The sequence below is a fragment of the Periplaneta americana genome, chromosome 6 (genome assembly GCF_040183065.1).
Source record: "Periplaneta americana isolate PAMFEO1 chromosome 6, P.americana_PAMFEO1_priV1, whole genome shotgun sequence".
Taxonomy (NCBI): domain Eukaryota; kingdom Metazoa; phylum Arthropoda; class Insecta; order Blattodea; family Blattidae; genus Periplaneta; species Periplaneta americana.
Genome location: NC_091122.1, coordinates 17407443 through 17434803, shown reverse-complemented (window position 1 = coordinate 17434803; position 27361 = coordinate 17407443). Strand labels below are relative to the sequence as shown.

Below are 27361 nucleotides of genomic sequence, written 5' to 3'. Positions count from 1 at the left end.
ATGCATGCGGATGTAGAGCAGAAGTGGCAGTGCTTAAGCTAATATTTGGTGTTGTTTCTTCTAGATCTGTTGGTACAAAAACAAATGAAACTGAAGTCTCCACACCAATGACACTAGAGAATTACTACACCATATGTGAGCCTGAAGATAAATTGGCAACCCTGATTGGATTTCTGAAGTCACAAGGGAATCACCAAAAATACATGCTTTTCTTCTCTACATGTGCATGTGTTGATTATTTTGCTACTGTGCTAAAAGAGTGGGTAAACTATATTCTGCAATATTTTGATGACTTAGTACATAGTATGTGTTAAGAATTATTTCTTGGCTTTGTATAAGAAATCGAATTTCAGTGTTTAAGAGGTCATGAAGTCATTATTATTGTATGCATTTTGTATTCAAATTCTTTAATGTTTGTTGTCTTTCTTATCACACTTGTACTCAGTAATGTAAGCTTTCTCATAATTCGTATAATGTATTTAACACATTTTACTCGAAATTTCTACTTAGTACAAATTGTACTTAATATTTGTTTGAATTACGAAATATACGTATCATATTCCAGTTTAGTATCATAAGAAAGTGCCCAGTTTTGCACTAACATTTCTTTTCTTATCTGATCAGTTATTTGAGCTGCAAATAAATTAATAGAGAGATACAAAAAAGAAACATCATTTATGCATTAAGAATTTAATAAACGTCTGTTAAATAGATGGCCTAACAGATGTTAAGTAACAAGTTAATAGTGATTTAACAATTCGTTAAAAATAATGTGCTTCACCAATCTTTGTTAGTGTTATGTTAACTAATAGAGTGTTAAGGGGACACTATACTGAAATTACTAACTTCCATGTTTTAAAGCTAAATTTACAAAACTTTTATCACTGGTGTATTTGGTTAATAATAACACATGAACATAATTTCATCCCGCTATAAGTGGTTTGCATTTTATTAATTTCCTAATAAAACATTGTATTGCTTTATATAAGAAGTCCCTTGTGCCACAGTTTACATTATTTGTAATTGATATTCATTTATATGATTCTTGATGTCTGTATGTTGGCGGTAAAGGACATTGTCACAAATACTGAATTTTACAAGAGAGCTACATGAAAGTGCTCTTTAACACGATGCCTTATGGCATTTACAGGCCCGGCAGAAACAATTAGACGATTTTAAGTTGGCTGCATTTGCATGTTTGGCGTAGTACAGCATTGTTGCACATAACAATGTGCAGATTAATGTTTGCCATTTAGTAAATTTAGTAAATGGTGAAACATTGGTCGAGTGAACATAGGGCATTTGCCCTCGAAACATGCTAAGAATATCGACTCAGCTACACAAACACAACGTGTTTTTAGGCGCCATTTTAACCTGGGAAGACATGGTGCAGTTCCAACTCGTCAGACCATCATTAATTGGTTAAAGAATTAAGAACAACTGCGTCAGCCACCAACAAGAAGCCACGAGGTCGCCATAGAACCATCCAAAGTCCTGAAAATGTGGAAAGAGTGAGAGTGGCATTTTAGGAGAGTCCTCGTTGTCCTCGACAATTCTTGCAGAGTGAACTTCGTCAAAGACATATGGATACACGTAAAATTTGGTTCCGACAGGATGGGGCCACAGCCCATACAACGAGGAATTCTATGCAGGTCCTAAGCGAAATGTTCACAGAACATGCAATTTCTCACTTTGGCGACATAAATTGGCCTGTGAGGTCACCAGATCTATCGGCACCTGTTTATTTTTTTTATGTGGATACCTTAAAGCAGGCATGTCAAAACCCTGCACATTGTGCAATCGCGCACATTGTGCAGAGGTCTGTGTGCACTGTTCGTTTCCTATTCCCCTACCTGGAGGGAGTGAATCGGCGTGAACGGGAGCGCGACAGGGCTGTACAGTTCGGTATCTGCAGTTTCAGATAAGTTATCGTTCCAGGAACACAGTATGTCCTGCAACCCAGAAAAACGAAAATCCTCCAGTCGATTCAATCCCGATTGGCGCTATATGTTTCTTAGTGCAGAATATCGTGGAGATGCACAGTGTTTAGTCTGCAAGAAACAAATGGTATGTAAGAAATTCAATGTTCAGCGGCATTATGAAATGCACCATGAAGTGGATTATAAAAGTTACCAAAGCGAAGAGAGGATCAAATTGATTTCTCACCTTTCAGAAGACGTAAGTACAATTTAGAGGACCTAAATATTTTCTATAATTTTCTACACTTTATTTATACTTTTAGGCATTAACTAAATAAACGTTAATAATTGTTAATTAGTCTATATTAATTGCTTTCAGAATGCTACTAACACTGTTGACTCACAACCTAATCATCATGAAAGCTGCTTACGTGTTAGTTATGAAATATCTTTGAAAATCGCAAAGAAATGTCGTCCGTTTACAGAAGGGGAATTCATTAAAGATTGTATTACCGATGCAGTGCATATAATGTCCCCTAAGAAAGTTAAGAAATACAGCTCGATACCTTTGTCGAGAAATACTGTATCTAGCAGAATAAACGATCTTGCCGAAGACTCAGAACGTCAATTGAGAAGCCTATGTAATAATTTCGTTTCTTTTTCGCTGGCTACTGATGAGAGCACTGACGTATATGATACGGCTCAGCTTGTTGTATTTATTAGAGGAGTGGATGAAAACTTAGAAATTACGGAGGAATTTTTAGACTTAATTCCTCTGAAAAATACAACAACAGGTGAAGATATTTTCAACGGAATCGTAAAATCCATTGAACGTGTAGGGCTGTCTTGGGATAAATTGACGTCCGTCACAACTGATGGTGCCCCTTCTATGACTGGAGAGAAGCAAGGTTTCGTAGGATTATTAAAACGGCATCTTGAATTAAATAATTTCAAACGTAACATAATAGCTATTCATTGTGTTATTCATCAAGAAGCCTTATGTGCTAAACGTGCAAATATTAAACATGTGATGGATGTAGTATTGAAGTGTGTAAATTTCATAAGGTCACATGCTCTAAATCACAGACAATTCAAGGACTTTTTGGAATCAATTGAATGCGACTACACGGATGTCCCATATCATTGTGAAGTTCGGTGGCTAAGTCGCGCAAAAACTCTCGAAAGATTTTTCAATTTGAGAGAGTACATTTCGGAATTTATGCTTGGGAGGGGCAAAAATATTCCTGAATTAGACGATCCTACATGGGTTCAGGACTTGGCTTTCTTGGTGGACCTCACGAAACATTTGAATGATTTAAACTTAAAACTACAAGGGAAAGATAAACTGATTTGTGATATTAATGATGCAGTGAAAGCATTTAAACTTATGATTTCCTTATGGAAAACACAAATAGAGGATCACAATTTTACCCATTTTCCCTATCTTCGGTCGCTGAATGCAAGAGTGGACGTCCAGAAATACATAACCATTCTGAGCAGTGTGAAAGATGAATTTGACAATAGATTTCATGACTTGGAGGCACTGCAATTGAAGTTGGAACTCTTCACTATGCCATACTCTGCAAAGTCTTTGGACGTTCCTTCCAGTTTGCAACTTGAACTAATCGACTTACAATGTAATTCAGAACTTAAAAAAATCTACATTAATAAAGATATCACTGGATTTTACAAGGCACTTGAACGAACACGCTACCCACAATTTCATAAATTTGCAGCAGAAATGATTTCTATATTTTCCAGCACTTACACTTGCGAACAGTTTTTTTCCCTGATGAAGCAAAATAAATCTGGAGAGAGAGCCCGACTTTCAGACGAAAATCTCCGCTCTGTAGTGAGACTTTCTACAGCTAATAAAATAGTGCCAGATATAGAAAGAATAGTATCTGCAAAAGTGAACATTGTGCCTGATAATGAAGCATCGTCATCCAAGTCGGACCAGTAAATACTGTGTTCACAATACGTAATTTGTGTTTCATTGTATCTTCAAATTTACAGTAGTAAAAATTCTTAAAAGATCAATTTGAAACATTTTTCTAAGAGAGGTGTTAATTTTAGTTCACTTAATAATTCAAATGTTGTGTTTTTTTAATCTTTATTAAAGGAATATGTAATTGTATGACATATCATTCCAAGGCTAATTGTTTTTAGGGTAACATTTTTTCAATGTTTAGCTTACTATATTATATTATAGACTATTTTGGAACACTTTGAGAGCAGTCTGTTTTTTCAGACGTGAATTTTTATTTTTTATTATTATTATTATTATTATTATTATTATTATTATTATTATTATTATTATTATTAACAAAAACTTTTGTCATTTCGTACTCACGAAAAACTACTTCCATAAAATTTAACTATTCTCTTAACAATGTCTGTATTATTAGGAAAAATTCTATTAAAGATCTTGGTGTATTACTCGATTCTAAATTATACTTTCACAATCATGTTCAATATATTTATAATCATTCAATAAGAATGCTTGGTTTAATAAGATCTATAACTTATTCTTTTTCTACTCCAGAGTCACTATTAATTCTATGCTTTACTTTGGTTCGATCTAAACTTGAATATGCATCTGTAGCCTGGAATTCCATTACTTCAACTGATTCGGTTAAATTGGAAAATATTCAAAGAAAATTTATTTCCTTATGTGCTTTTCGATTTATACCCAATTCCTCTGACTTTAACTATGAGATTACCTGTAAATATTTTAACTGTTGTAGCCTTTATTCTAGACGTCTAAATCTTGATTATCAATTTCTTTGCAAAGTGATCAAGGGTGATATTGATTGTGAGTCTATCATAAACAACATCAGCCTTCGTATTCCTACAAAAGGTTTAAGATTTCAAAAAAATATTTATAACAGAAATTCAAAATCACTTTCTCCAGTCTGTAGATGCATAAAATATGCCAATTTGCATGGGCACAATTTAGATCCTTTTAAGGTATAGTTTCGTTTTGATTATTAGTATTTACTGTTCTTGTTCTCAATTTTATTTATGTATGTTTTTGTTTATTTAAGATATTTATTTTGTTTTTGCACCTTTGTATCTTCTGTTTGTGTTTTGTGCTGAACTATAATTGGCCTCTGGCTATTGTTCAGCACACAAATATTAATAATAAATAAATAAATTATTATAACTACATTACGATTACATAGGCCTATGCCGGTTTCCCTTCAATTTATAAATGTTCCTGCATTTTCTTTCCTTATTATTATTATTATTATTATTATTATTATTATTATTATTATTATTATTATTATTATTATTAACCATTTTTTTAACTTATGTAGCTAAGTTTTATAAAATTATAAAATCACCTCTTATTCTGATAGGTGGATGAATTATTTGCCGCTCAAATACTACCATTTACTCAATGCGTACTATTGTATTACACTCGCTCAAAAAACTGTACACGCGCAATTCAAAAGCGATCAGGATTCGAAAATAATTAATTTTCTTAGAAAATCACAATCCACATTAGGTACAATGTAGAACTTTACACTTGTTTTGGGTATGGTGAATGATTGGCCTGTGAATGTGAACGCGTTACGAAAAATAAAGTGAGTCCGCAGACATAACGAAGACGAGAAATCAGGAATCATAGAAAATGATTATTAATATTTCCTCAATCAAATATAGCTAATAATTATTTTAAAACGGTAGGATTTCATCAGCCCATGTCAAGCTAATAATGTTGTGACAGTTTAGATTAGGTTAGTAAAGTTTTCAGAATATATTCGACAACGCTTATTTCTTAATCAGTAGGCCTATTGTCAAGGGAAGACAAAACGTGAGTTTCTTCTCACACTGCCGTCAAAGGTTAAACGACTTACGACTTCCATTTGATAAGCTGTTAAGTTATGAAACTACTGAGCGAGGAATACCTGTGAGGCTCTTGAGGTTGTAAGGGAGCAAGAAAGAAACTATTTGCAAAGACGGAAACATTTTCTGGAAAAATATAATGGCAAATTTTCCATGTTACGTCACTGTATCATGTTGATATACTTCCAGTAATTTATCTTTAATTTTTAATCCAACACCAGAAGCGCAGAATAGATTCTTGTACACCCCTCCAGCTAAGAACTGATAAGAGCAGCGTGTGAATGACGCAATCTGCACAGACAGACGATCCCGTGCACATATACTGCACATTCAGTGCCTCGTTTTTGACATGCCTGCCTTAAAGGAAAAGTGTATCAGGAATGACTTCACACATTACAACATTTTGAAGGAAAAAATAGAATAAAATTTCAGTATACATCAGTTGTATCTAAAATACGTGAGTCATAGTATATGTTATACATATCTTTCAGATGTTCTTCATCCTACTGAAAAGTAAATTTATCGTAGTCTAAAGACAACTATGGCAGCAGGAACATAAGAGATTAAATAGTTTGTTAGTTTTAACAGAGATTGATGAAACACATTTTTTTAAATCATCTCTAAAAATTATTTGCAACGTTTTAACAGATATTGTGAAAATAATTATAAGAAATGTCTAATTGTCTTTTCTATAGTGCAATACCTACTAATAATTAATTTGTGTTTTTCAGGTTGATCTCTGATCTTCAGATTTTCGGTATTCATGGCAAGATGAAAGATAAACGTTATAAAGTGTTTAATTCTTTCCGGAAAGCTACATCAGGTAATGCATTACATAACTAAATCAGTTGATGACTTGTCATCCCACCATTATTTCAGTAGGAAACACATCCAAACCTGCACGATGTTGATTGGCTGTAATACGCCCACACTTGAACAACATTGATTAGCTGTAAAATAATCACTGGTTATACTGAGAGGCAGGAAAGGGAACTAGGGAAAGTTAATTCCCTCCAGAGAATTATAACACCTATAGTCAAATCTCATATTCCCCACATCTTTATTATTATTATTATTATTATTATTATTATTATTATTATTATCATCATCATCATCATTATTATCATCATTCACTTGTATTGTTTTTACTGGGAAAACTTTGGTTTCCTTCTATACCTTTCTTACTCCTTACCTTTAGATTAACAAGTAACCCCACTGTTAATGACAAGGTTAGGTATGGTTTAATAAGGAGATAAGATTAGTGTGAGGTAGCCCCAATGTTAATGGTAATGTTAGGTAGCATTTGATGAGATAGATAGATAGATAGTGATAAGGTTAGGTGGAGTTTGATGACGTAGAGTCCGGATGTTTTTGTAATATTGGTCCTAAAAGAAGTACATAAAAATGTAATTAAAAATCTCAAGATACGTACTAAATATTATCTAATATCAAAATTGCACAGGGAGTTAAAAATTTTTATTATAATTTTTTTAAATTTTTTTGTTTTAAAGAAGATTAATTTAATACAAATTACACATTTATATACATCACAATATAGTTTTTGGTGCTATTATAAAGTTAAGACATGAAGCACAATGTTTTTTTTTTTTTTTTTTAATATCTTCTTCTTCGTCCAATGGCCTTCCAACTGAAATGTTCTAGTACATTTGGAATCTTGCTGTCCAGTACAATTTAACCAAGTCACTGTCTGCTGTTGTTTAGCATCAAGTTTCCTGCGGATAAGAAAGTGGTCAGCATTCATTGTTGTTCCAGAGAGTACACTCCTCAGAAGTGAAGATCTTTATTTTGCAAAGGTGTGGTGCTAGACAGTCATGACCTGTCTTCAGTCTAAATATTACTACTGCTTCTTTCCGTGGTTTTCTTGTTTATTGATTGTTCATTCTTCTTGCATTTTAGCTCACTGTTTTTTTTTTTAATATATAAGATAATTTTATTGTACTTATTATAGTACATTACAATTTTGCTAAATTGTTATAAAAATTGAAACATGTGCTTGGGTTCATGTCCATTGACAGTCCCAACTTACAAACATAAGAAAATGATGAGTATAGAAGTCTTCTTTGTGCTGGATTTGCCCAGGGAATTAGTCGCAATGTCTCTGAGCAGAGGGTTGACATATTCAGCAAATGAATTGTGTAGCTTGATGTAGCTCGTTTGCAGGACTTCATTTACGTCTGGAATACACAAGTCAGCATGTAACAGTAATCCATGTATTTTAAAATGTATATGAGGAGCCAGTTTTGTTTCAGTGGCAAGTAATATAATATGATCTACATTGAGAATATGGAACATTTAAAGTACTTATGCAGTATTCTGAAACTCAAATGAAATACCATTTCAGATTCCGTAATAAATTACGTACATCATATGCACTTTTGTATAAATGAATGTCTAAAATGTACACGTGACAACGAAACGAAAGCAGCATAACATCAAACGTCGTGCCCTATTTTGCCTCTGCCTGTCTCCACTCAGCATTACCAGACGTATGTATGGTCCGGCTTGTTAACTGAATATGGCTCTGATACTAAGCAAAAAATACGTAATTGCATAGAATTCCGGACTCTAAGAGAAGATAGATTAGTGACAAATAGCCCAACATCAGTACAAGAATTATGAGGAAGCAGTGAAGATGACAGATAATTTCTTATTTACGTTTTATCTGTTGTACCATTTAATTTTTATCATATTGTAGGTGATATTATCATTTATAATTTATTTTCTTGAATTATTATTCAAAAGAAATGAAACAATTTTGTATGTCTCACATAAGAATGTAGTTTTATAGTCTCAAATAATATGATATCTGACTTAATGTATAAATTATGTTGTTGAAGTACACGCATGTGATTTCATGTTATTGTTGTTGTTGATGATGATGATGATGATGATGATGATGATGATGATGATGATGATGATTATGATTATGACGATGATGAGGACGACGAGAAGGAAAGTAAATCTAGTTATTCCATGTTCAGACACAAGCATATGTTCCTTGTAATTTAATATGTTTAATATTTTAAGTTTCAGGGTGGCAGGATCAATTGTTCTGAATACAGAACAGGACACCTGCATAAACTAGAGAAAGAAAGTATGCATGTTCTGATTCTTTTGTTGCAGGTGTATTGATTTGTACAGATGTGATGGCAAGAGGTGTGGACATTCCTGAAGTTCATTGGGTGATCCAGTATGATCCACCTAGTTCAGCAGCTTCATTTGTTCACCGATGTGGCCGTACAGCAAGGATTGGTAACCATGGATCAGCGTTGGTCATGCTGCTTCCAACTGAAGATGCATATGTTGATTTCATTTATAGGAATCAGAAGGTGAGCATAACAGATTTTAATATGTTGTTGTTTTCCAATGGCTGCTTTTAGGATCATTTAACCCATTTTGCTTCTTGCGTCCCAACAAAGAGCACTCAGATTTCTGCACTGCTGCATTTCTTTCTTCAGTTTAGCGTGACCAGAATTGTTGCTCATTTTGCACTACCCAAGGGACACGTGTGACTTGAGAGACTGTTACAGACGCGAGCAATTCTGTCCCCCTCAGATTTTAATATTTTAATATTGAAACTTTTAATATTAGTTGATCAAATACCAGTAATTTGTTTCTGATAAGAGAGATAAAATTTATTATACATCTGTGAAAAAAATAGCATTTTCTGCGGACCTCTGGAAAACAAACTAAGGAAGAGACTAGTGAAGTGCTTTGTATGGAGTGTGGCATTGTATGGGGCAGAAACATGGACATTATGACGAAGTGAAGAGAAGCGAATAGAAGCATTTGAAATGTGGATATGGAGAAGAAGTGGACAGACAGAATAAGAAACGAAGCTATGTTGGAAAGAGTAGGTGAAGAAAGAATGATGCTGAAACTGATCAGGAAGAGGAAAAGGAATTGGTTGGGTCACTGGCTGCCTACTGAAGGATGCACTGGAAGGAATGGTGAGTTGGAGAAGAGTTCGGGGCAGAAAAAGATATCAGATGATATACGACATTAAGATATATGGATCGTATGAGGAGACAAAGAGGAAGGCAGAAAATAGGAAAGATTGGAGAATACTGGGTTTGCAGTGGAAGGCCTGCCCTTGGGCAGAGCACTAAATAAATGAATGAATACATCTGTGGTACTAATATTTTAACTGTTTTCATTCCTACATATAGATCTATTTCTACTAACACAAAAAATTAATGCCGAAATCGCTTTTAAAATCTGTTGACCTTGGCCAGATTCGAACTTGCGAAATGATTTAGTTGCAAGTACAGTAACTCCTGTACCACCAAGGGTGACGAAAAGAAGAGAGAAAAGAGAAGAGATTTATTGAAGAGCAACTGTAGAAATTTCCATCATTTAAAAATTATTATTTCTTCTACTAATTTAAAAAAGTTATGTGTAATGTATTTTGTTTTTTTGTAGTCGTCTTTATGTGAGAATTGTGCTCATTTTTGTTTTCTCTTTACAGGTGCGGCTCACAGAATTGAGGGTTCCTTCCCCTGCAGCCAATGTTACATCTCGTGTTCGCTCTCTCCAACTGAAAGATCGTGCAGTTATGGATAAAGCTTTGCGAGCATTTGTATCTCATATTCAGGCTTACGCAAAACATGAGTGCAATGTTATTCTTAGGCTAAAAGGTAAACATTTCTGGAATTATGTCAATAATTACTTAAATGTCGAGCTTTCTTATATTGGAGATAAAAAAAAGCTATTGTTCTGGCGAGTTTAATTTGCAGGCAAGGTTGAGATATGGTGGGTTTAGAGAAGAGAAAAGGTGAGGTGGAATTGAAGTTGCAGAGAGGCAAGTCGGAAGTGAAGAACGCATGAATTCAGTGAGACAGTGCAAGATCAGGTGTAGGTGGTGAGGAAGTAAAGTTGAAGATACACGAATCTGTGGCTCAAGCTCTAGCGTATTGGTCTTCCATCCAGGTGGTTCAGGTTCGATCTCTCAGCTTGGTCTTGTTGGAATTTGTAGTGGACAAAGCAGTCATTGCAGAGATTTTACTCGGAACATTCCACCAACACTCTCCACCTCCCCCTCATTTCATCTATCATCTGCAATAGTTAAAAATAAGCTCAGGTAAAGACTTAAAAGTAGTATGGGATTCTGATGCTGATATAGGAAGGGCTTAGGGCTCAGGGCCCTGGGACTCATCAGGTACTTGTCTGTAGATGGAACCTGGCTCTGTCAGGGCTGAGATAGAATGACCCATCTATCAGCATCGGATTCACTATGTCACTCAGACCACCTGTAGAACTTGGACAATCATTGTATGTATAGGACAAGGACCTGGCTTCGGTGTTCAGCACTAGGAAAACCAAGTGAAGTAATATGCAAATCTGGCTTTCAGGTTCTGGAGTCTTGTCAGCTCATGTGAGTTGTGTGGATATAAAGGAAAAATTGTGACGGTGTCGTGTATGGTTCCTGGGGTAGTTCAGTCGGTAGAGCGTTTGTGCGCTAAGCGAAGGGTCCCGGGATCGATACCTGGCCCCAGAACAATTTTTCCTTGAAATTATTCAAGCCTGCTTTACAAGGAGCTACTACCTGAAAGCCAGATTTGCATAATACATTCGTTACTGGAGGTACGTTAACAGAAAGCCACAATTTAAGTCACACAGCATTTGTGTGCACTCATAGTTGAGTTCTGACGTCTTGTCAGCTCATGTGAGTTGTGTGGATATAAAGGAAAAATTGTGACGGTGTCGTGTATGGTTCCTGGTGTAGCTCAGTCGGTAGAGCGTCCGCGCGCTAAGCGAAGGGTCCCGGGATCGATACCCGGCCCCGGAACAATTTTTCCTTGAAATTATTCAAGTGAAGTAAGTTGGAGATAAGAAGTAAAGTGAAGCTGAGGTGGATTGAAGGCTGGCCGTGATTACTTTAATGAACATCGACACAGAAATGGACGGTTGATAACTGGATTGGACACTATCTGGTGCAACAATGCAGCCATGAAAAAAGACAACCTACAAGACTGCAGAAATCTCACTGTGGAAAGCAAGAGAGAATATCTGTGCAGGACTTCACTGGAAAGAGAAATGGTGTGAGCTAGCTGAAGGAGTGCTTGGAAAGGAACACTAGATACAATCATATGATTTTTGTTTTTGTTCCTTTTGGTATGGAGGAAGGGTCCGAAGTCTAGCACTACAGCTTATATTTGGCACCGCTACTCAGTGGCGGTGCGTCAATAAGAGCACAAGAGCACGTGAACACCATGTTTCCATTAATGCATGACTAGTTTTATTATTTAATACCGTATTGGCGTAGTGGGGATGTATAATATCAGGATCGAGTATTTTAAACTTCCCGCATCTTGCATAAACTTCTTATGTAAACTTGGCAACCTTCCGTTCATGTACAAGCCGTGCTCTTTTCAAGAAGATTACAGAAATTTCACGCATGCGTGGGAGAAAATTGTCTTTCAATGGTCGCTTATGTCTCGTCAATTGCACAAAGCGTTAAGTGAACAGTGAATCTATCCTACAGATGTCAGGTGCATCGATGTCTATCATTTACGTGCCATATCTCGAGGAGAAAATTTAATAAGTCTGTATTTTAGCCTGCAGGTGTCAGCATCTCACTGTCGGAATGTTTGCTTTATGTGGATGTGTGTACAGTGCTGCTGCGAGAGTGTAGTTTGTGAATTACTATACTTCAGTGTCGGCATATAGCATAGTTTGGCTTTCAAAGACGTGCTGGCTGAATGTGATGGTGTATGAATTTAAATATCTGTATGGTGGTGTATATTATTTAAGAATAATATTTACTGGCATGTATTTATAGTAATCAATCTATGCGAATGGGATTACAGTACTGGTATAGGCTATAGTGTATCAGTGTGTTGTGAATCAAAATGCAGTATATTACTGAACACACGCTTTTGTAAATTGTTTTATGTATTAATTTTTAACAAACGTAAACAATGAACTCTGTTCAAGTAATTTTGAAGAGTAAACTGGGTAAACTGGCTTTCCAGGAAAAATTAGAAATAAAAAGACTAGGTTTCATTATTATTATTATTATTATTATTATTATTATTATTATTATTACATGTTGTTTTGAATTTTTATACATGGCTTTTTCGACAGTGAAACATTGGAATCATGACATTTCATATTAGGCTAAAAACGTACCATTTCAAATTCTCTTCGATTTTGGAATACAAAATTGTGAACACACACAATATTTTATCACGAGCCGCCACTACCGCTACTATATTGAGAATGATATTTCAAGTCTAAACAGTTGCTCTTTTGTATGTATCATGACCCACCTGTGTAGTGCCATCTTTTTATTCAGTCTTTATATCTTAATGTTCCAGGGGAGTGCCACATGCCTTTATTAAAATGTTTGCTGGCAAAGCTATACTCGACAATGACATTAATATGATCACCATTTCTCCTCCCCGTTATTTAAATAATTTCTTTGACGAAAATGTCAACACCTGTGGAGTAACGGTTAGCGCATCTGGCCGCAAAATCAGGTGGCCCGGGTTCGATTCCCAGTTGGGGCAAGTTACCTGGTTGAGGTTTTTTCCGGGGTTTTCCCTCAACCCAATATAAGTAAATGCTGGGTAACTTTTGGTGCTGGACCCTAGACTCATTTCACCGGCATTATCACCTTCATCTCATTCAGACGCTAAATAACCTAAGATGTTGAAGCGTCATAAAACAACCTACTAAAAAAAAAATTGGCGAAAATTTCAATAAATAACCATTGAATAGTTACTACAGTGGCGTGCGGTGCTATTTCTTAATGGGGAACAGGGCAGAAACAACCCTAATAATAATAATAATAATAATAATAATAATAATAATAATAATAATATGTATTATGATTTAGCAACATTACCAATTCCTTTTTTTTTTTTTTACTTCAGTTACAACTTAATCAGAAAAGAATATATTAATGATATTATATTGATATTATTATTAAGCCTAAATATATAATACCGTTAACTAAAAATAAATAAACCAAAATTAAACCTACAATTTATCGCTTGACGAGCACCCAGTTGACCATTTCACAGAATTATAGTAAGTACTTTGAAAATTAATGTCTTGTATAAGATTCTGTTTTAGTTTTAAGTTCTGTAAGGAGAAGAGTAGGTTTGCCATTAAAAATAACCGCGCTTTTCTCAGCAAAATTGATCGAACTAAACGCTCTCGACTTCAGCTGATCGATAACACAACACTCCCTGTCTTGGTTTGCATCAGGGCGCTCGCGCTTGGCCTCGAAGTTGGAACAGGCAGGAATCACCTGTTCCATTGCCACTATTTCGTCAGATTTAACTCAGGCCGGCGAATGCGTAAATCGTACGGATTTTTTAAGATCTATTGTATAATTTCATACACAATATTATGTCACACGAAAAACTCTTCGAACTTAATTGTTTTCCGAATTATCACTATATAAATAAACTAGCTTTACAAAAGAGTGTATTTCACACTTCTCAATACTCTGCGAGGGAAGAGGTAACTTCTACAGCTTCCAGCGATACTCGGGTAGTGTCCCCTCGAGCCTGCTTTGGAGAAAACATTGCTTGAGACTCCCACTCACATCATCACGCACTGTACACGGGAAGGGCTCGCTCGAGTCGTTTTCACTTCACTGCAATAAACCTGCTAACGATAGCTGTTTTCGCTTTTCGAAAACTGCAAGTAGGCCTATCCTTTGGAATGAAGAATATCTCACAATCTCAGTTAAGGGGGCAGGGAGGAAGGGAACAGCCTGTTCCCTCTGTTCCATGGAAGAACCGCCACTGAGTTACTATGTAAATGTTGGTTGGTTACCAATGTTGAGCACTTCACAGAATGGAGTCTTTTCTGCAGGCTCTGGCTTAATTGATACTCTTTTTAAATTATGCATCTTGTACACTGGGCTGCAGAAGAAATGCTGAGTGGAAGTTACTATCGATTTGAATTGAAATATTATCGTGTTATGAGGACTTCGCTTAGGAAACATTAGAAATAGAAATGCACAGAAGGCATTGCATATAAACTCTATTATTGCTCTGTTATCATTACATTTTTCGTGTGTGTCTTCAATAAACTATTCCAATTTCTCTTGCTCTTCACTTACCATTTCCTCTTTCTCTTCTCGTTCGACTTCCTCTTCCATGCTTAAACACCATGCCTTAAACGTCAGAATTGACATCGTAGGAATGTGGGAAGGAGACAACTGGCCATATGTAACAATGACAGCATCCATGGATAATAAGGAAGGCTGTGGAATACCATATAAACTACAGTTTCACTATTTTCGTATAGTATTCTTATTAATGTTGTAAAATAAAAGTAAAGGGTGCGGCAAAACATGCTCCCTAATTTAAAGTTTAAATAAAGAACAGATGGATCAAAATAAGGAAACTGTATTAATATGAATTGTATCTAAATGCGTTGCCATAGCGATATCAAATGACATGCGCAAAACAACAAGAATTGAATAGGACATTGAATACACGGAATTGACATTCAATTAGTGCAAATTGTAATCTGTAACGAATTCCAACTAAGTTATGCCGTGGACGGGTGAAGAACGTGCTTACGCTCTGGTATTGTTTCTGGTAAGTGGTAATTCCATTGTCGTTGCTCAGATGTTTCCCGGACGCTTAATTTCTTCAAGTGGCGACGTCCCCTGGCCAGCACGATCACTAAACCTTGCACCCTGCAATTTTTTCTATGGGGGCATTTTAAGGCTGAGGTGTTCAAACATTGGCCGAGGACTTTGCCAGACCTAAGAAATGCAATAAAGGAAGAAATTGGTCCTCAAGAAATGCTAGTTAGAGTGATTCAGAATTTCCGAAGTTGCATTCAACAATGCATTGATAGTGAAGAACACCACTTGAGAGACACATTATTTAAAAAATGAAAAATTCCCACTGTTAAGATACCATTCATATTAATAAAGGTTCCTTATTTTGATTCATCTGTTTTTTATTTAAACTTTAAATTAGGGAGGATGTTTTGCCGCACTCTTTATATGAATAATTTAAAATCAATTCACATTAAATAATAATGTGAACATGTTATAAAAGTCGTATTTACATGTTTTTAAAAACTAATGTCAGGAAAATAGCTTCCCATCTCGCCATGTTTGCAAAAGTCCTTGGAAAACAATATAATTTCGTATTGGCATTTCTTTTGCAGCCAATGTACAGCCTTGGACACAAAAAATGACCTCTCTCCTGTAGCGTGAAATTTGTCTAATTCCACTTCGGGCAGCGCCTGGTTCACACGACTAGGGAAAGGATTTTATTTTGCATGTAATTTACTCCTTGAATATAATTCGTAACACTTGGCCTATAAACAGACAAAAAAAAAAAAACAAAGCAGATTCGTGAATAAAAAATTCCTTCAAGTGTGAACCTAAGCTCCCAAGGAATGAACCGAAGACTTCCAAAAGGGACTTAATGTATGACGGCTGATAATTTTTTTGCCTAAGACTGTACATATGTCTGTTGCCTGTATTACTACATCTAGAAGACTGTGGATTAGCGAGAATTTGAATCAACATATTTCCTCTGAATTCTTTATTTTCAGACTTGAATTTTGGGAAATTAGCCATGGGATTTGGACTTCTGAAATTGCCCAAAATGCCTGAACTAAGAGGAAAGGATGTCTCCGATTTTAAAGAAGCTGATGTAGATTTCAACAGCATAACTTATAAGTGAGTTAATGTTTTCTTTTTTTTACTTTCTTTTACAAAGTTTAGACAAATTGTTGTGATGTTTCAAAAAATTATTTCGATATTTTCATGTGTGCGGCATCCTACCACTGGCAAGTAGTTTTTAGCACGATATCTTCCTACCTGTCTATTCAATCATCTTTGTAGAATATTTTCTTCTAATCGATTGGAAATATTTTATGAGAAAGCTTTCACTATTACTGTGTTTATAAAAATAATTTGGTTTCCAACCATGTGTTGAGGCTTTTTATTTCCTGGTACAGGTTCCATTATCAGGTTAATATTGTTCAAGATCAGAGGGACCACCTATTCTGCTGTGTTCTTTATCCTGTTATGTTTGGGCTAGCCAGACATATCGAATCTAACACAGTAGATGACCCTTCTTGTAGGGTTGCCAGGTTGTCTATTTTTAGAAATAAATGGAAGATATGACATAGTACATTATGCAATGAGCCTATAATTATAGTAATTAAGACACAAGTATGGATATTTATGAAACGAGCACAAGCGAGTTTCATAATTTTCATACGAGCTCTTAATTACCATTATAGGCAAGTTTCATACGGCTTTTTAAGCTCGACCATATTTCTAACTTGAAATTATTCAGATGTATACATTTTATTTGTATCTGACAAGATCGGAAGTGACCTTGTTCTAGGTCGTGAATTGTGAGATGTGCGCAGATGCGAAAGTATTGATTTTTTCCGAGGAATAATAATGTCATTGTCCTTGATGTAATCCCATTAAACTTGATATAACCTTGATTATTGAATTCGACATTGAAAAACGAGATGACACTAATTATTATAGTAACAGAACATAACCTGCTGTGACAATATTGGATTTCCAGCCTCTGTGACTTTTCGCTAATTCTCTTTCGATTGCATATCCGAGAATAATCGATACTTGCGGTTTTTTATAACGGTACAAAGCTGACTTGTCATTGGCTGAACACCTGTAAGCTGAGTTGTTATTGGCTGAACACCTGTACTTTAATGAGTAGGTGTACTTTAATGACATGGATTAAAGGACTGCTACGAGGCGTATAATTACTACATTTCGGCATGGTCGAGCATAAAATATATAAATATTAATTGTTTATTACAAGAAATGTCATCCCTTAACTCTATCACATTGATTTAATTGAATAAAATGATTATATGCATTACATTTCGTGTGGGACTTTAATGGAAACACCTAATGAATACTGTAAAATTCAATAAAGATTAAATCCTATGTTTTAATTGATAGGCCATATTTGTTAACTAATTTTGATACTGAACTTATTACTTGACATGCTCCTATATGCTTCTGCCACAAGATCAGTGAGCTTAGAAATAGTATGGAATGCCTTGTCATGTTATCTTGAAGAGAGGGGAAGAACTTGAGCATTACGTCCGTTTTAGAGAACTTTTATGCTAACTTCCAGCTAGGTGCATTCCCAATTTGCACCAGTTGACTATGCTAAAGTTTGCTGAGCATTCAGATTTCGAGCAGGTAACCTTACCCGTCCCTAGACCAGCTTCCTCTGTGTGTGACTGCTGGCTGTCAGGAATTGCTACGGAATGATAATATTGATAATCAATACAGATAGGACGGAATATGGTGATGCCAAAGTGCCACTATGGATTTTTCAATGAAAAATCCCAGACCTGTGATACTCAGACAGCCTGCGTGACAGATAGAAGGTGTAGATTTTTACCATATCAGTTTTAGTCTCTTTATTCTGTTTGTTATTAAATGGACTTTAAATAAAGAATTGCTGATTATTCTTAGGGACAGCCAGAGAGAACAGGTTCGTCAGAGCAAGCTGAAGGTGTACAAGGAAACAGGGGTGTGGCCTAAATCTCAGCAGGCAGCCAAACGACCGTCCTGCAAGCAGACAGAACCCTGGGCCCTCAGCAAGCAGCACAAACTGGAGAAGAAGGACAAGAGAGACAAAAGAAAGGCGAAAAAGAAGCAGCAGCTGGAAACAGGTGTGCCAAAACGGAAACGCAAGAAGTGTATAAGTCAGGAAGACATTGATGAGCTCGCCAAAGATATCGCACTGATAAAGAAACTGAAGAAGAAAAAGGTGAGGATGACAACAGCTGCAAGTTTAGCATTTATAATGAAACTAAAATCACTATAAATGTTGTTGTTGTTGTTGTTATTTTTTAATGCCAGGCGTCTGACAATAAAGTCATTTGATCTCTTGCACTCCAAATATTTTTCAAAGATATTATCATGGTCAGCCACTGAAGCATAGATTTTGAGATGTTCTGAATCCATTTCTTGGTTTGAGTTGCACAATGGGCAGTTACGGGGCTGATATATTCCAATTCTATGCAGATGTTTGGCCAAACAATCATGGCCTGCATAAATGTATTTGTTGTTTAAATTTGGATTTTATGGTATAGCTAAAAATCAATTGGTAAAAAATGATAGTGAATGGTTTTAATAAAGTTCACTACACATTTACTTTTGGAATGGAGGACATACACGTATTTCATTTTATGCTGAAAGTTGACTCTTTTAATGGGAAATATGACATAATATCAAAATATGTAGTCTAAAACTTTAGAAACTTTATCTTTCTTGTTAAAAAAGCAAATGAAATGCGATCAGATTTAAAAAAATTACCTCATGACTGCACAATGCTGTGTTATTGGTGTGGCATCATAACATAATACACCTGTCTCCAAGTGGTTGCAGCGAATCATTAGTGTTTCTTGCACTTACTTTTTTCTTTCATCCTTCCTTTCGTTCTCTTTCTCTTTCCCCCTTCCCCACAAATTGTTTGTTCGATATCCATTGTAGTAGAAATTTGTTGACATCTATTCTTACTGAAAGTTGCACACGAAATCATATGTGTTGTGTATTGCGCCAAGCTGTAATAACACATTATTCTGGTTATCTGTGCTTAGGGCACTTTTGCATGAATTTATCCGCTAGATGTGGCGTGATATTAAATAAGATTATTTCGGGAATGTAATAATAAATAATTAATTAATTAAAGATAATAATGCATATTATTTACTTAACATTATTTCATATTTCATTTGCATTCTTAAAGGAGTTAACTACTCATGGATGACAAACTTCGGAATAATGGAAATATTGATTTTTATTTCACAATTAAATTGAAAAATTCAATTAAATATACAGTTATGGAAGTAAATGTATAGGGTGTTTTTGATGTTTGGGCAACTATTGTTGTTTTATTATTCCAGAATTTATTGATAATTAAGTTATGGTATACCTTGTTGGTTTGTAGAAACAATTGTGAATCGTCAGCAACAAGATAAAGTGGTAATATGAAAGCGACAATATTGCAGTGCTATGTAGATCGCTACGATTGATTGAAATGCAATAGATTCTTACACTCCATTGCAAATTTGCACATGAGTGAAGCAGTCTCCTGAATTTTCGTTGTCAGTACTGCTTACTTAGAGGGAAATATTTAAATGAATTTCATATTGTACCAAGGAGAGTCCATAGCAACCATAATATTATATCAATGGAGAACATGAAACAGTCATTTTCTTTTATGAAAGTAGTTGTCATATATGAATATCCTCCATACATTCTTAAGTTAGATTCCATGGAACTACTCTGCAGTACGTACAAGGATCGATCACCTTCAAATTTATACAGATGGATCTCTAAATCCTAATAATGGGACATCAGGAGCAAGAACGTTATTTCATACCATGGTCATCCTCCTCCAGTCTTGACACTGAATTGCTAACTATTGATGCTGCTCTTCAGTGTGTTACTCAAATTTCTGAAAAATCTATTTGGATACTTACCGACTCCGAGGGGGCTATATTTAATATAATTAAATATGTTCCAAACCTATATGCACATAGAATTATTCAAATTCAGAAACACCTAAGTAAACTAAAAGAACTCCAAAAGGAAATAACATTTCAATAGATACCTAGTCATTGTGGTATACCTGGAAATGAGGAAGTCGATAATATTGCAAAACAGGCAACATATTTGCAACCAAGACCTCTTCAAGTGATATCGCTATCCAGTGCTTTTGCTTCAGTAAAGTCTCATTTTACAAACCTATGGATCAACAATTGGCTCTCTTCTGACAAAGGAAAAATTTTACAGTCTGTACAAAAGAAGCCAAATGACCTGGAAATGTACAAAAACTTGCCCAGACATGTTCAAATATTTTTAACAAGAGCCAGAACAGGTCACATTGTCACTCAATTGTACCTACACCGATTTCACCTTTCTGATAATCCTACTTGTCTGTGGTGTAATAATCATGATGAAGATCTGAAACACATTCTTCTATACTGTCCATCCATAAACCACAAAAGAAGTCAATTAAACTCATCAGTACTAGTTGTAGAAGACACAGCCCTGCAGTATATATTGACTACACCCCAACTCTGGCTACTAGCAACAGGCATCTATAATGAACACCGATCAAAATACCCCTCATTTCTCGTGAAAAACAACAACTGAATACACTACAGTGGACTATAGTGGACTTTATGTTGTCAGCAAACAGCTGGATACATTAAGAAGATTGATTGATATATGAATTTTCATGTTGAAGATTATCAAATTCACAATTGTGAATCCTTCATCAACCATTGCTTTATAATGGACGATCGCCATGCAGTCAACAATGCAACCAGAAGAAAATGCATAATCAGAACCACTGCCAGCTATATGACTATGACTGCCTGCTTTATGTAATGTGCATGACATTCGTTTTCCGATATCTCACAAAAAGAACACTAATTGAAATATAGTTATTAGTTACAAAGTCTTAGTGACCAAACCAACAACAATATTGGAGTAACCAAATTTCGGTTAATGTTATGACATTATTGTCTAATCCAGTACCTCTCTGTTAAGAATGAATTTGACAAAAGACAGAAGCTGCCCTCTATGTATTGACCATAGTATGACTTTAAATAAAGAACATCAGCTAAATTGTAGCAAGCTTGATAGAAATAAAGAGAGGACTACAAACTTAGAAGTTTTTTATTGGCAAGCTAGGCAGAAAATGATTTGGGTCAACAATCCCAGAGGCCACTAGAAAGAACAACAACAACAATATATTATTTTCTGCAATAAGGAGGTAATTTGATGAAACCTTGTACCATTACTCTCTAATTAAGGATGACAGTATCTATTTAAATAATAAAAGCATATGATGTATGTTCATGTTCCTCATTGCTGAATCTCAGCATACCCATTACCACAGGTACACAAAGTGCAAAATGTTTCAGAAGTTGTACAGTCTCATTGTGCTGTTAATTCTCATTGTCAGTAATATGGTGAATCACATTCGGCATCCAAACAGGAATATTTCTAGCTGTTCCGTTTTCCAGGAAATTGACTTACTAATTGCCAACTACATCCTTGTCACGAAGCACCTATAATCTTTTCGCTGTAAGAAAAATCCTAATGTAAACAATACCACGTGACTGAAGTGAGGCTTCATTGGCCGCTGTTTCGCGCCATAGATTCTCAGTACGTGTCCCCGCTTACTGTTGTACATTCTGTTCATGTTAAACATTTCCCGTTACTCGTCAAGTAGACCTAACCTCACTTCTATGAATTCGTTTGCTTAGGAAACATTTACTTTATATTTACTGTAATTAAATTATTTTAAACTTGCGTGTACGGTCAATTGCTGTCGGACAAAGGAGTTATTCCTTCCAAATCGGAGTCGTCAGAACTATCGTCGGCAGGATTTATGACGAGATGGTCCACAACAGCGTCAGTTATCTCTTCCAGCTGGAACATGCGGTCTTCCTCCTTTATCACGTGTTGGATTGCACCTTGCCACCTCTCGGCCGTCACTTCAGATAAACCTGAGACTAACAATTCTCGAACTTCAGGTAACTTGAAGGTTTTATTATTCCTTGCTACGAAACCTTTTACCTGACTCCACACGAGTTCAATGGCATTTAAGAAACTGTGATACGGTGGAAGACGTAGAACAACATGACCCGCACTTTTTGCAGATTCATCCACGACATGCTTACTGAACAGATCACTGTACTTTGCCACCAGCATCAGAAGATCGTCTTTACAAACACTGGGATCGAATTTCTCGTTTTTATTTTCTAGCCAGTTTACAATATCTTTCTTAAGCCAAGATCGAGTGGGTCGACGCTCGAGTTTCACACTATGATACGGAGCGTTATCAATCACAATTACACTACCGGGCTCCAATTTCGGGAGAACTCCTCTAAACCAATGGTTAAATACTTCTCCATTCATGTCTTCATGATAATCTCCAGTCTTTTTTGATTCGAAAACCAGTAGCCCGCCTTCAACAAACCCAGTATCACTTCCGATATGAACAATTATCAATCTTTTACCTTTCGACGTAGGATTCTTCACTCCTGTTGAGAGGCCCGAAAGAAATGCTTGTTTCTTACTTTTAACTTTATGATCTACCCAGACTTTATTGGTAATATGGCCTTCGTTATCCATGTCTCGTCGAGGTAATATATCTTTCTATTTTCATTCCTGTATTTCCTTATTGTCCTCAAGTAACGTCTTTTCCATTGGATAATGTCTTCCCTATCAATAATTATATTCACACGATTTCTTTTTTCAAACTCAAACCCTATATCTTTAAGAATAGCGTGTAATGTAGTTTGTTTCAGATTAGGTAATGTGGGGTCACTGTTAACACAAGCAAGAACTTTATTAAGTGTAGGCGGCTCATTTTTGAAGAAAAAGCTGTGAACTTTTGAACGAATAGCACTTTTCACAAAATCATCGCATTGTCCAATCACGGGTTTATCACACTTCCTCTTCTTACCTGGTGTTCTTAGTTTACCTGTTTCTTCTTTTTCCTTCCGCGCCATTAATATGCTGGACACGGACACTCCGGTAAATTCAGACGTTAATGACGCGATCTGCTTAATAGGTAACGTTGGATTCAACTCACTTAACTTATTATATACATTTAAAACTATTTGTTTTTCTCCGCTTTTGAGAGATTTCCCATTCTTATGTTTAATAACAGAAGCCATACTCCAGTACCACGTGCTTACGTGAACTACGAGCTCAAGTAACGCCAGCTTGTTACAAGAACAGACTACCTCGGTATTACTGTTGGTATTCATCCACGTTCATAGTACATAACAAAATATAAAAGTAGCTTTTCTTTTACATATCGTTTTACATATGAGTGAAGTTATATGTTTCATCATGTTTAACAACTAGAATTCAATTTTTTATTTTCAAATAATACAAGATTGTGGTTTCCAAATACGGACTATATTTTCCTGCGTCGTGTGAGTGTTTCGACTGGTAGCCAATCACGATATGACAGCCACGTGCTTATGTTTACATGAGGATTTTTCTTACAGCGAAAACAGTATATATGAGTGTCATCTCATTCTGTTATCAGTATTCCTTCAGCAATTTCCGACCACTCAGTAATATTGCAATAAGTAAATTTTGTGTTTCAACTACATGATATTAATTAAATAAGCTAAGAAAATCAGCATATGAGTTACATTATATCCCTATTCATTTCAGATTTCACAAGAAGAATTTGACTCACAATTTGGTGAAGAAGAAGACGACACCCTTTGATTTCACTAATGAAGAACAAGAATATACTTTGCATATGTTGTATTATAATTTTGTACATAATCAGAGTTTTGTTTAAAATAAAATACTTTGTATTTTATTACACAAAATGGATTTGATATAACGTTTCAACCTCAATGCTGCTGACATTACATTTTATATTAATGTTGCTTTAACTTATTACTGAATATGCAGTCATTAGTGCGTTTTTAAAATAACATGCAGGTTTCACTTACCATTTTTTTCTGCTATGTGTGTATACACTGAATAGCTACGATCATAATTCAGCCTTTAATTATTTTCAGAATAAATTATTGTAATCAAACTATGCAATGTAAATCATCAGAACCACTTGAGTTGATTTTGATAGAGATTAAATATGATTTTCAGTACTATTTTAATGAAACAGAAATTCGTGTTTTTATTACCAGAACCACGTAAGTTGATTTTGAAAGAGATTAAATATGATTTTCATTACTATTTTAATGAAGCAGAAATTCGACAGAGGTGACTGCAATAGCACAGAGAAGACAGGGAGAGCACAGAGGGGACAGGTAGAGCACAGAATGGATACGGTGAGCAGAGAGGGGACAGGAAGAGCAGAGAAGGGACAGAAAGAGCACAGAGTGGATACTGTGAGCAGAGAGGGGACAGGAAGAGCAGAAAAGGTACAGGAAGAGCACAGAGTGGATACGGTGAGCAGAGAGGGGACAGGAAGAGCAGAGAAGGGACAGAAAGAGCACAGAGTGGATACGGTGAGCAGAGAGGGGACAGGAAGAGCAGAAAAGGGACAGGAAGAGCACAGAGTGGATTCGGTGAGCAGAGAGGGGACAGGAAGAACACAGAGTGGATACGGTGAGCAGAGATGGGACAGGAAGAGCACAGAATGGATACGGTGAGCAGAGAGGGGACAGGAAGAGCACAGAGTGGATACAGTGAGCAGAGAGAGGACAGGCAGAGCACAGAGTGGATACGGTGAACAGAGAGGGGACAGGCAGAGCAGAGAAGAGACAGGAAGAGCACAGAGTGGCTATGGTGAGCAGAGATGGGACAGGCAGAGCACAGAGTGGATACAGTGAGCAGAGAGGGGACAGGTAGAGCAGAGAAGGGACAGAAAGAGCACAGAGTGGATACGGTGAGCAGAGAGGGGACAGGAAGAGCAGAAAAGGGACAGGAAGAGCACAGAGTGGATACGGTGAGCAGAGAGGGGACAGGAAGAACACAGAGTGGATACGGTGAGCAGAGATGGGACAGGAAGAGCACAGAATGGATACGGTGAGCAGAGAGGGGACAGGAAGAGCACAGAGTGGATACAGTGAGCAGAGAGAGGACAGGCAGAGCACAGAGTGGATACGGTGAGCAGAGAGGGGACAGGCAGAGCAGAGAAGAGACAGGAAGAGCACAGAGTGGATATGGTGAGCAGAGATGGGACAGGCAGAGCACAGAGTGGATATGGTGAGCAGAGAGGGGGCAAGCAGAGCACAGAGTGGATATGGTGAGCAGAGAGGGGACAGGAAGAGCAGAGAAGGGACAGAAAGAGCACAGAGTGGATACGGTGAGCAGAGAGGGGACAGGAAGAGCACAGAGTGGATACGGTGAGCAGAGAGGGGACAGGCAGAGCACAGAGTGGATACGGTGAGCAGAGAGGGGGCAGGAAGAGCAGAGAAGAGCACAGAGTGGATACAGTGAGCAGAGAGGGGACAGGAAGAGTAGAGAGTGGATACGGTGAGCAGAGATGGGACAGGCAGAGCAGAGAAGGGACAGGAAGAGCACAGAGTGGATACGGTGAGCAGAGAGGGGGGACAGGAAGAGCACGGAGTGGATATGGTGAGCAGAGAGGGGGGACAGGAAGAGCACAGAGTGGATATGGTGAGCAGAGATGGTACAGGGAAACCACAGAGGAGACAGGGTGAACACAAAGAGGGATGGGGAGTGCATAGAGGGGACAGGAAGATCACAAAGGTGACAGGGAGAACACAGAGGACACAGAGTTGTCAGACAGAGCACATAGGAGACAGAGAGAGCACTGATGAGACTGGGAGAGTACAGAGCTGAGGGGGAGAGGATAGAGGAGACAGGGAGGGCAATTATGAAACAGTGAGACTGTAGAGTAGAGGGAAAGCAGAGCTGGAACGGAGAGAGCACAGAGAAGACGGGTAGAGTACAAAGATTACAGGCAGGGATAGCAGACAGGAGACAGGAAGAGCACAGAGGGGAGAGCGATAGGACAGAGTGGATAGGAAGAGCACAGAGGAGACAGTGAGTACACAGAGGGAACAGGGAGAGCAGAGAAGTTACAGGAAGGGCACAGAAGAACCAGGGAGAGGAGAGAGAGTTCAGGGAGTGCACAGAGGAGACAACATCTTATATGTGAAAAATATTCTTTCTATGGGTACCGGTAGTAAGTGGTAACAAATCAATGTGTTCAGTGAGAAAGTCTTGCTGTACTGAGTTTGGAGACCGGCAATAGTTTCGGAAGAATCCTCTCGTATTAGTTGCATGATAGATTTTCATTAGGAGCATACAAACTAGGAAATAACAGTCTTTGGAAATGGAGGGGTAGTTATCAGTTACTAGAAGGGGTTGATATTTTCTTTTTCTATATAATTACCTGTAATATAAAAGTAAAGTATTGGCTATAATGTAATACAGAGGGTGGTTGAAGGTAATAAAGTGGGACTGTGCAAAAGAGGAGAGAGAAAATTATGGAATTGAGTTATGCTAATCCATGATGCCATTGAGCAACGATTTGTAGAAGTATATTTCCAGGACTGGTACTTGATTTGCAACTGTTGTATTTAACGAGTGGTACGTCTTGAGTTGGTAATCTTGTTGCAGGTGGTTGACTGACTCCAGAAGAAGAAGTGGAGTTGGCAAAGTGGAGACAAGAAATTGTTCATTCGAACACACAGCTCACAAGAACGTCTGAGACACCCAAAGTTAACAGATTCAGCTTTTTCAAGACTCTGTCTTCTGCCCAAGGTAAGTGTAAAATGTTCACTTTTTAATGTATGACCATCTGTTTCGTTTTCGAAACCTGACTAAAATCCATGTCCAGATATACTGTAACTAGTTTTTACTACTTTAATATTTTCTACTCTTGTTAACTTTCTATGTGCTTTGTACTATGAAGGAACAACTGTGAAACAAGCTCTACCGTTAGATAAATATTTTTTTTCAAGTCGATAGCAACATTTATTACATTCTCATGCTTTTTGTGGTCTTGTCATTCTGAATATTAGTTGGCGACTTGATTGTGATACGTGGACAGGTACAGTAGTGGCTTAGTGCATAATGATTGCTAAATACTTTC

General features: G+C 36.7%; 1 protein-coding gene across 1 annotated transcript in view; it reads left to right on the top strand.

Annotated features, from left to right (window-relative positions):
- The window catches only part of LOC138701063 (ATP-dependent RNA helicase DDX55), a 31441-nt gene extending 7283 nt beyond the window's left edge, over positions 1-24158 (top strand). The window contains exons 5-11 of the mRNA XM_069827615.1: positions 65-259; positions 6503-6594; positions 8916-9121; positions 10261-10429; positions 16332-16458; positions 18253-18550; positions 23995-24158. Coding sequence (XP_069683716.1) covers positions 65-259; positions 6503-6594; positions 8916-9121; positions 10261-10429; positions 16332-16458; positions 18253-18550; positions 23995-24051 — 1144 coding nt within the window. The 3' untranslated portion in view covers positions 24052-24158. The remainder of the gene's footprint in view (positions 1-64; positions 260-6502; positions 6595-8915; positions 9122-10260; positions 10430-16331; positions 16459-18252; positions 18551-23994) is intronic.
- Positions 24159-27361: the final 3203 nt, after the last annotated feature.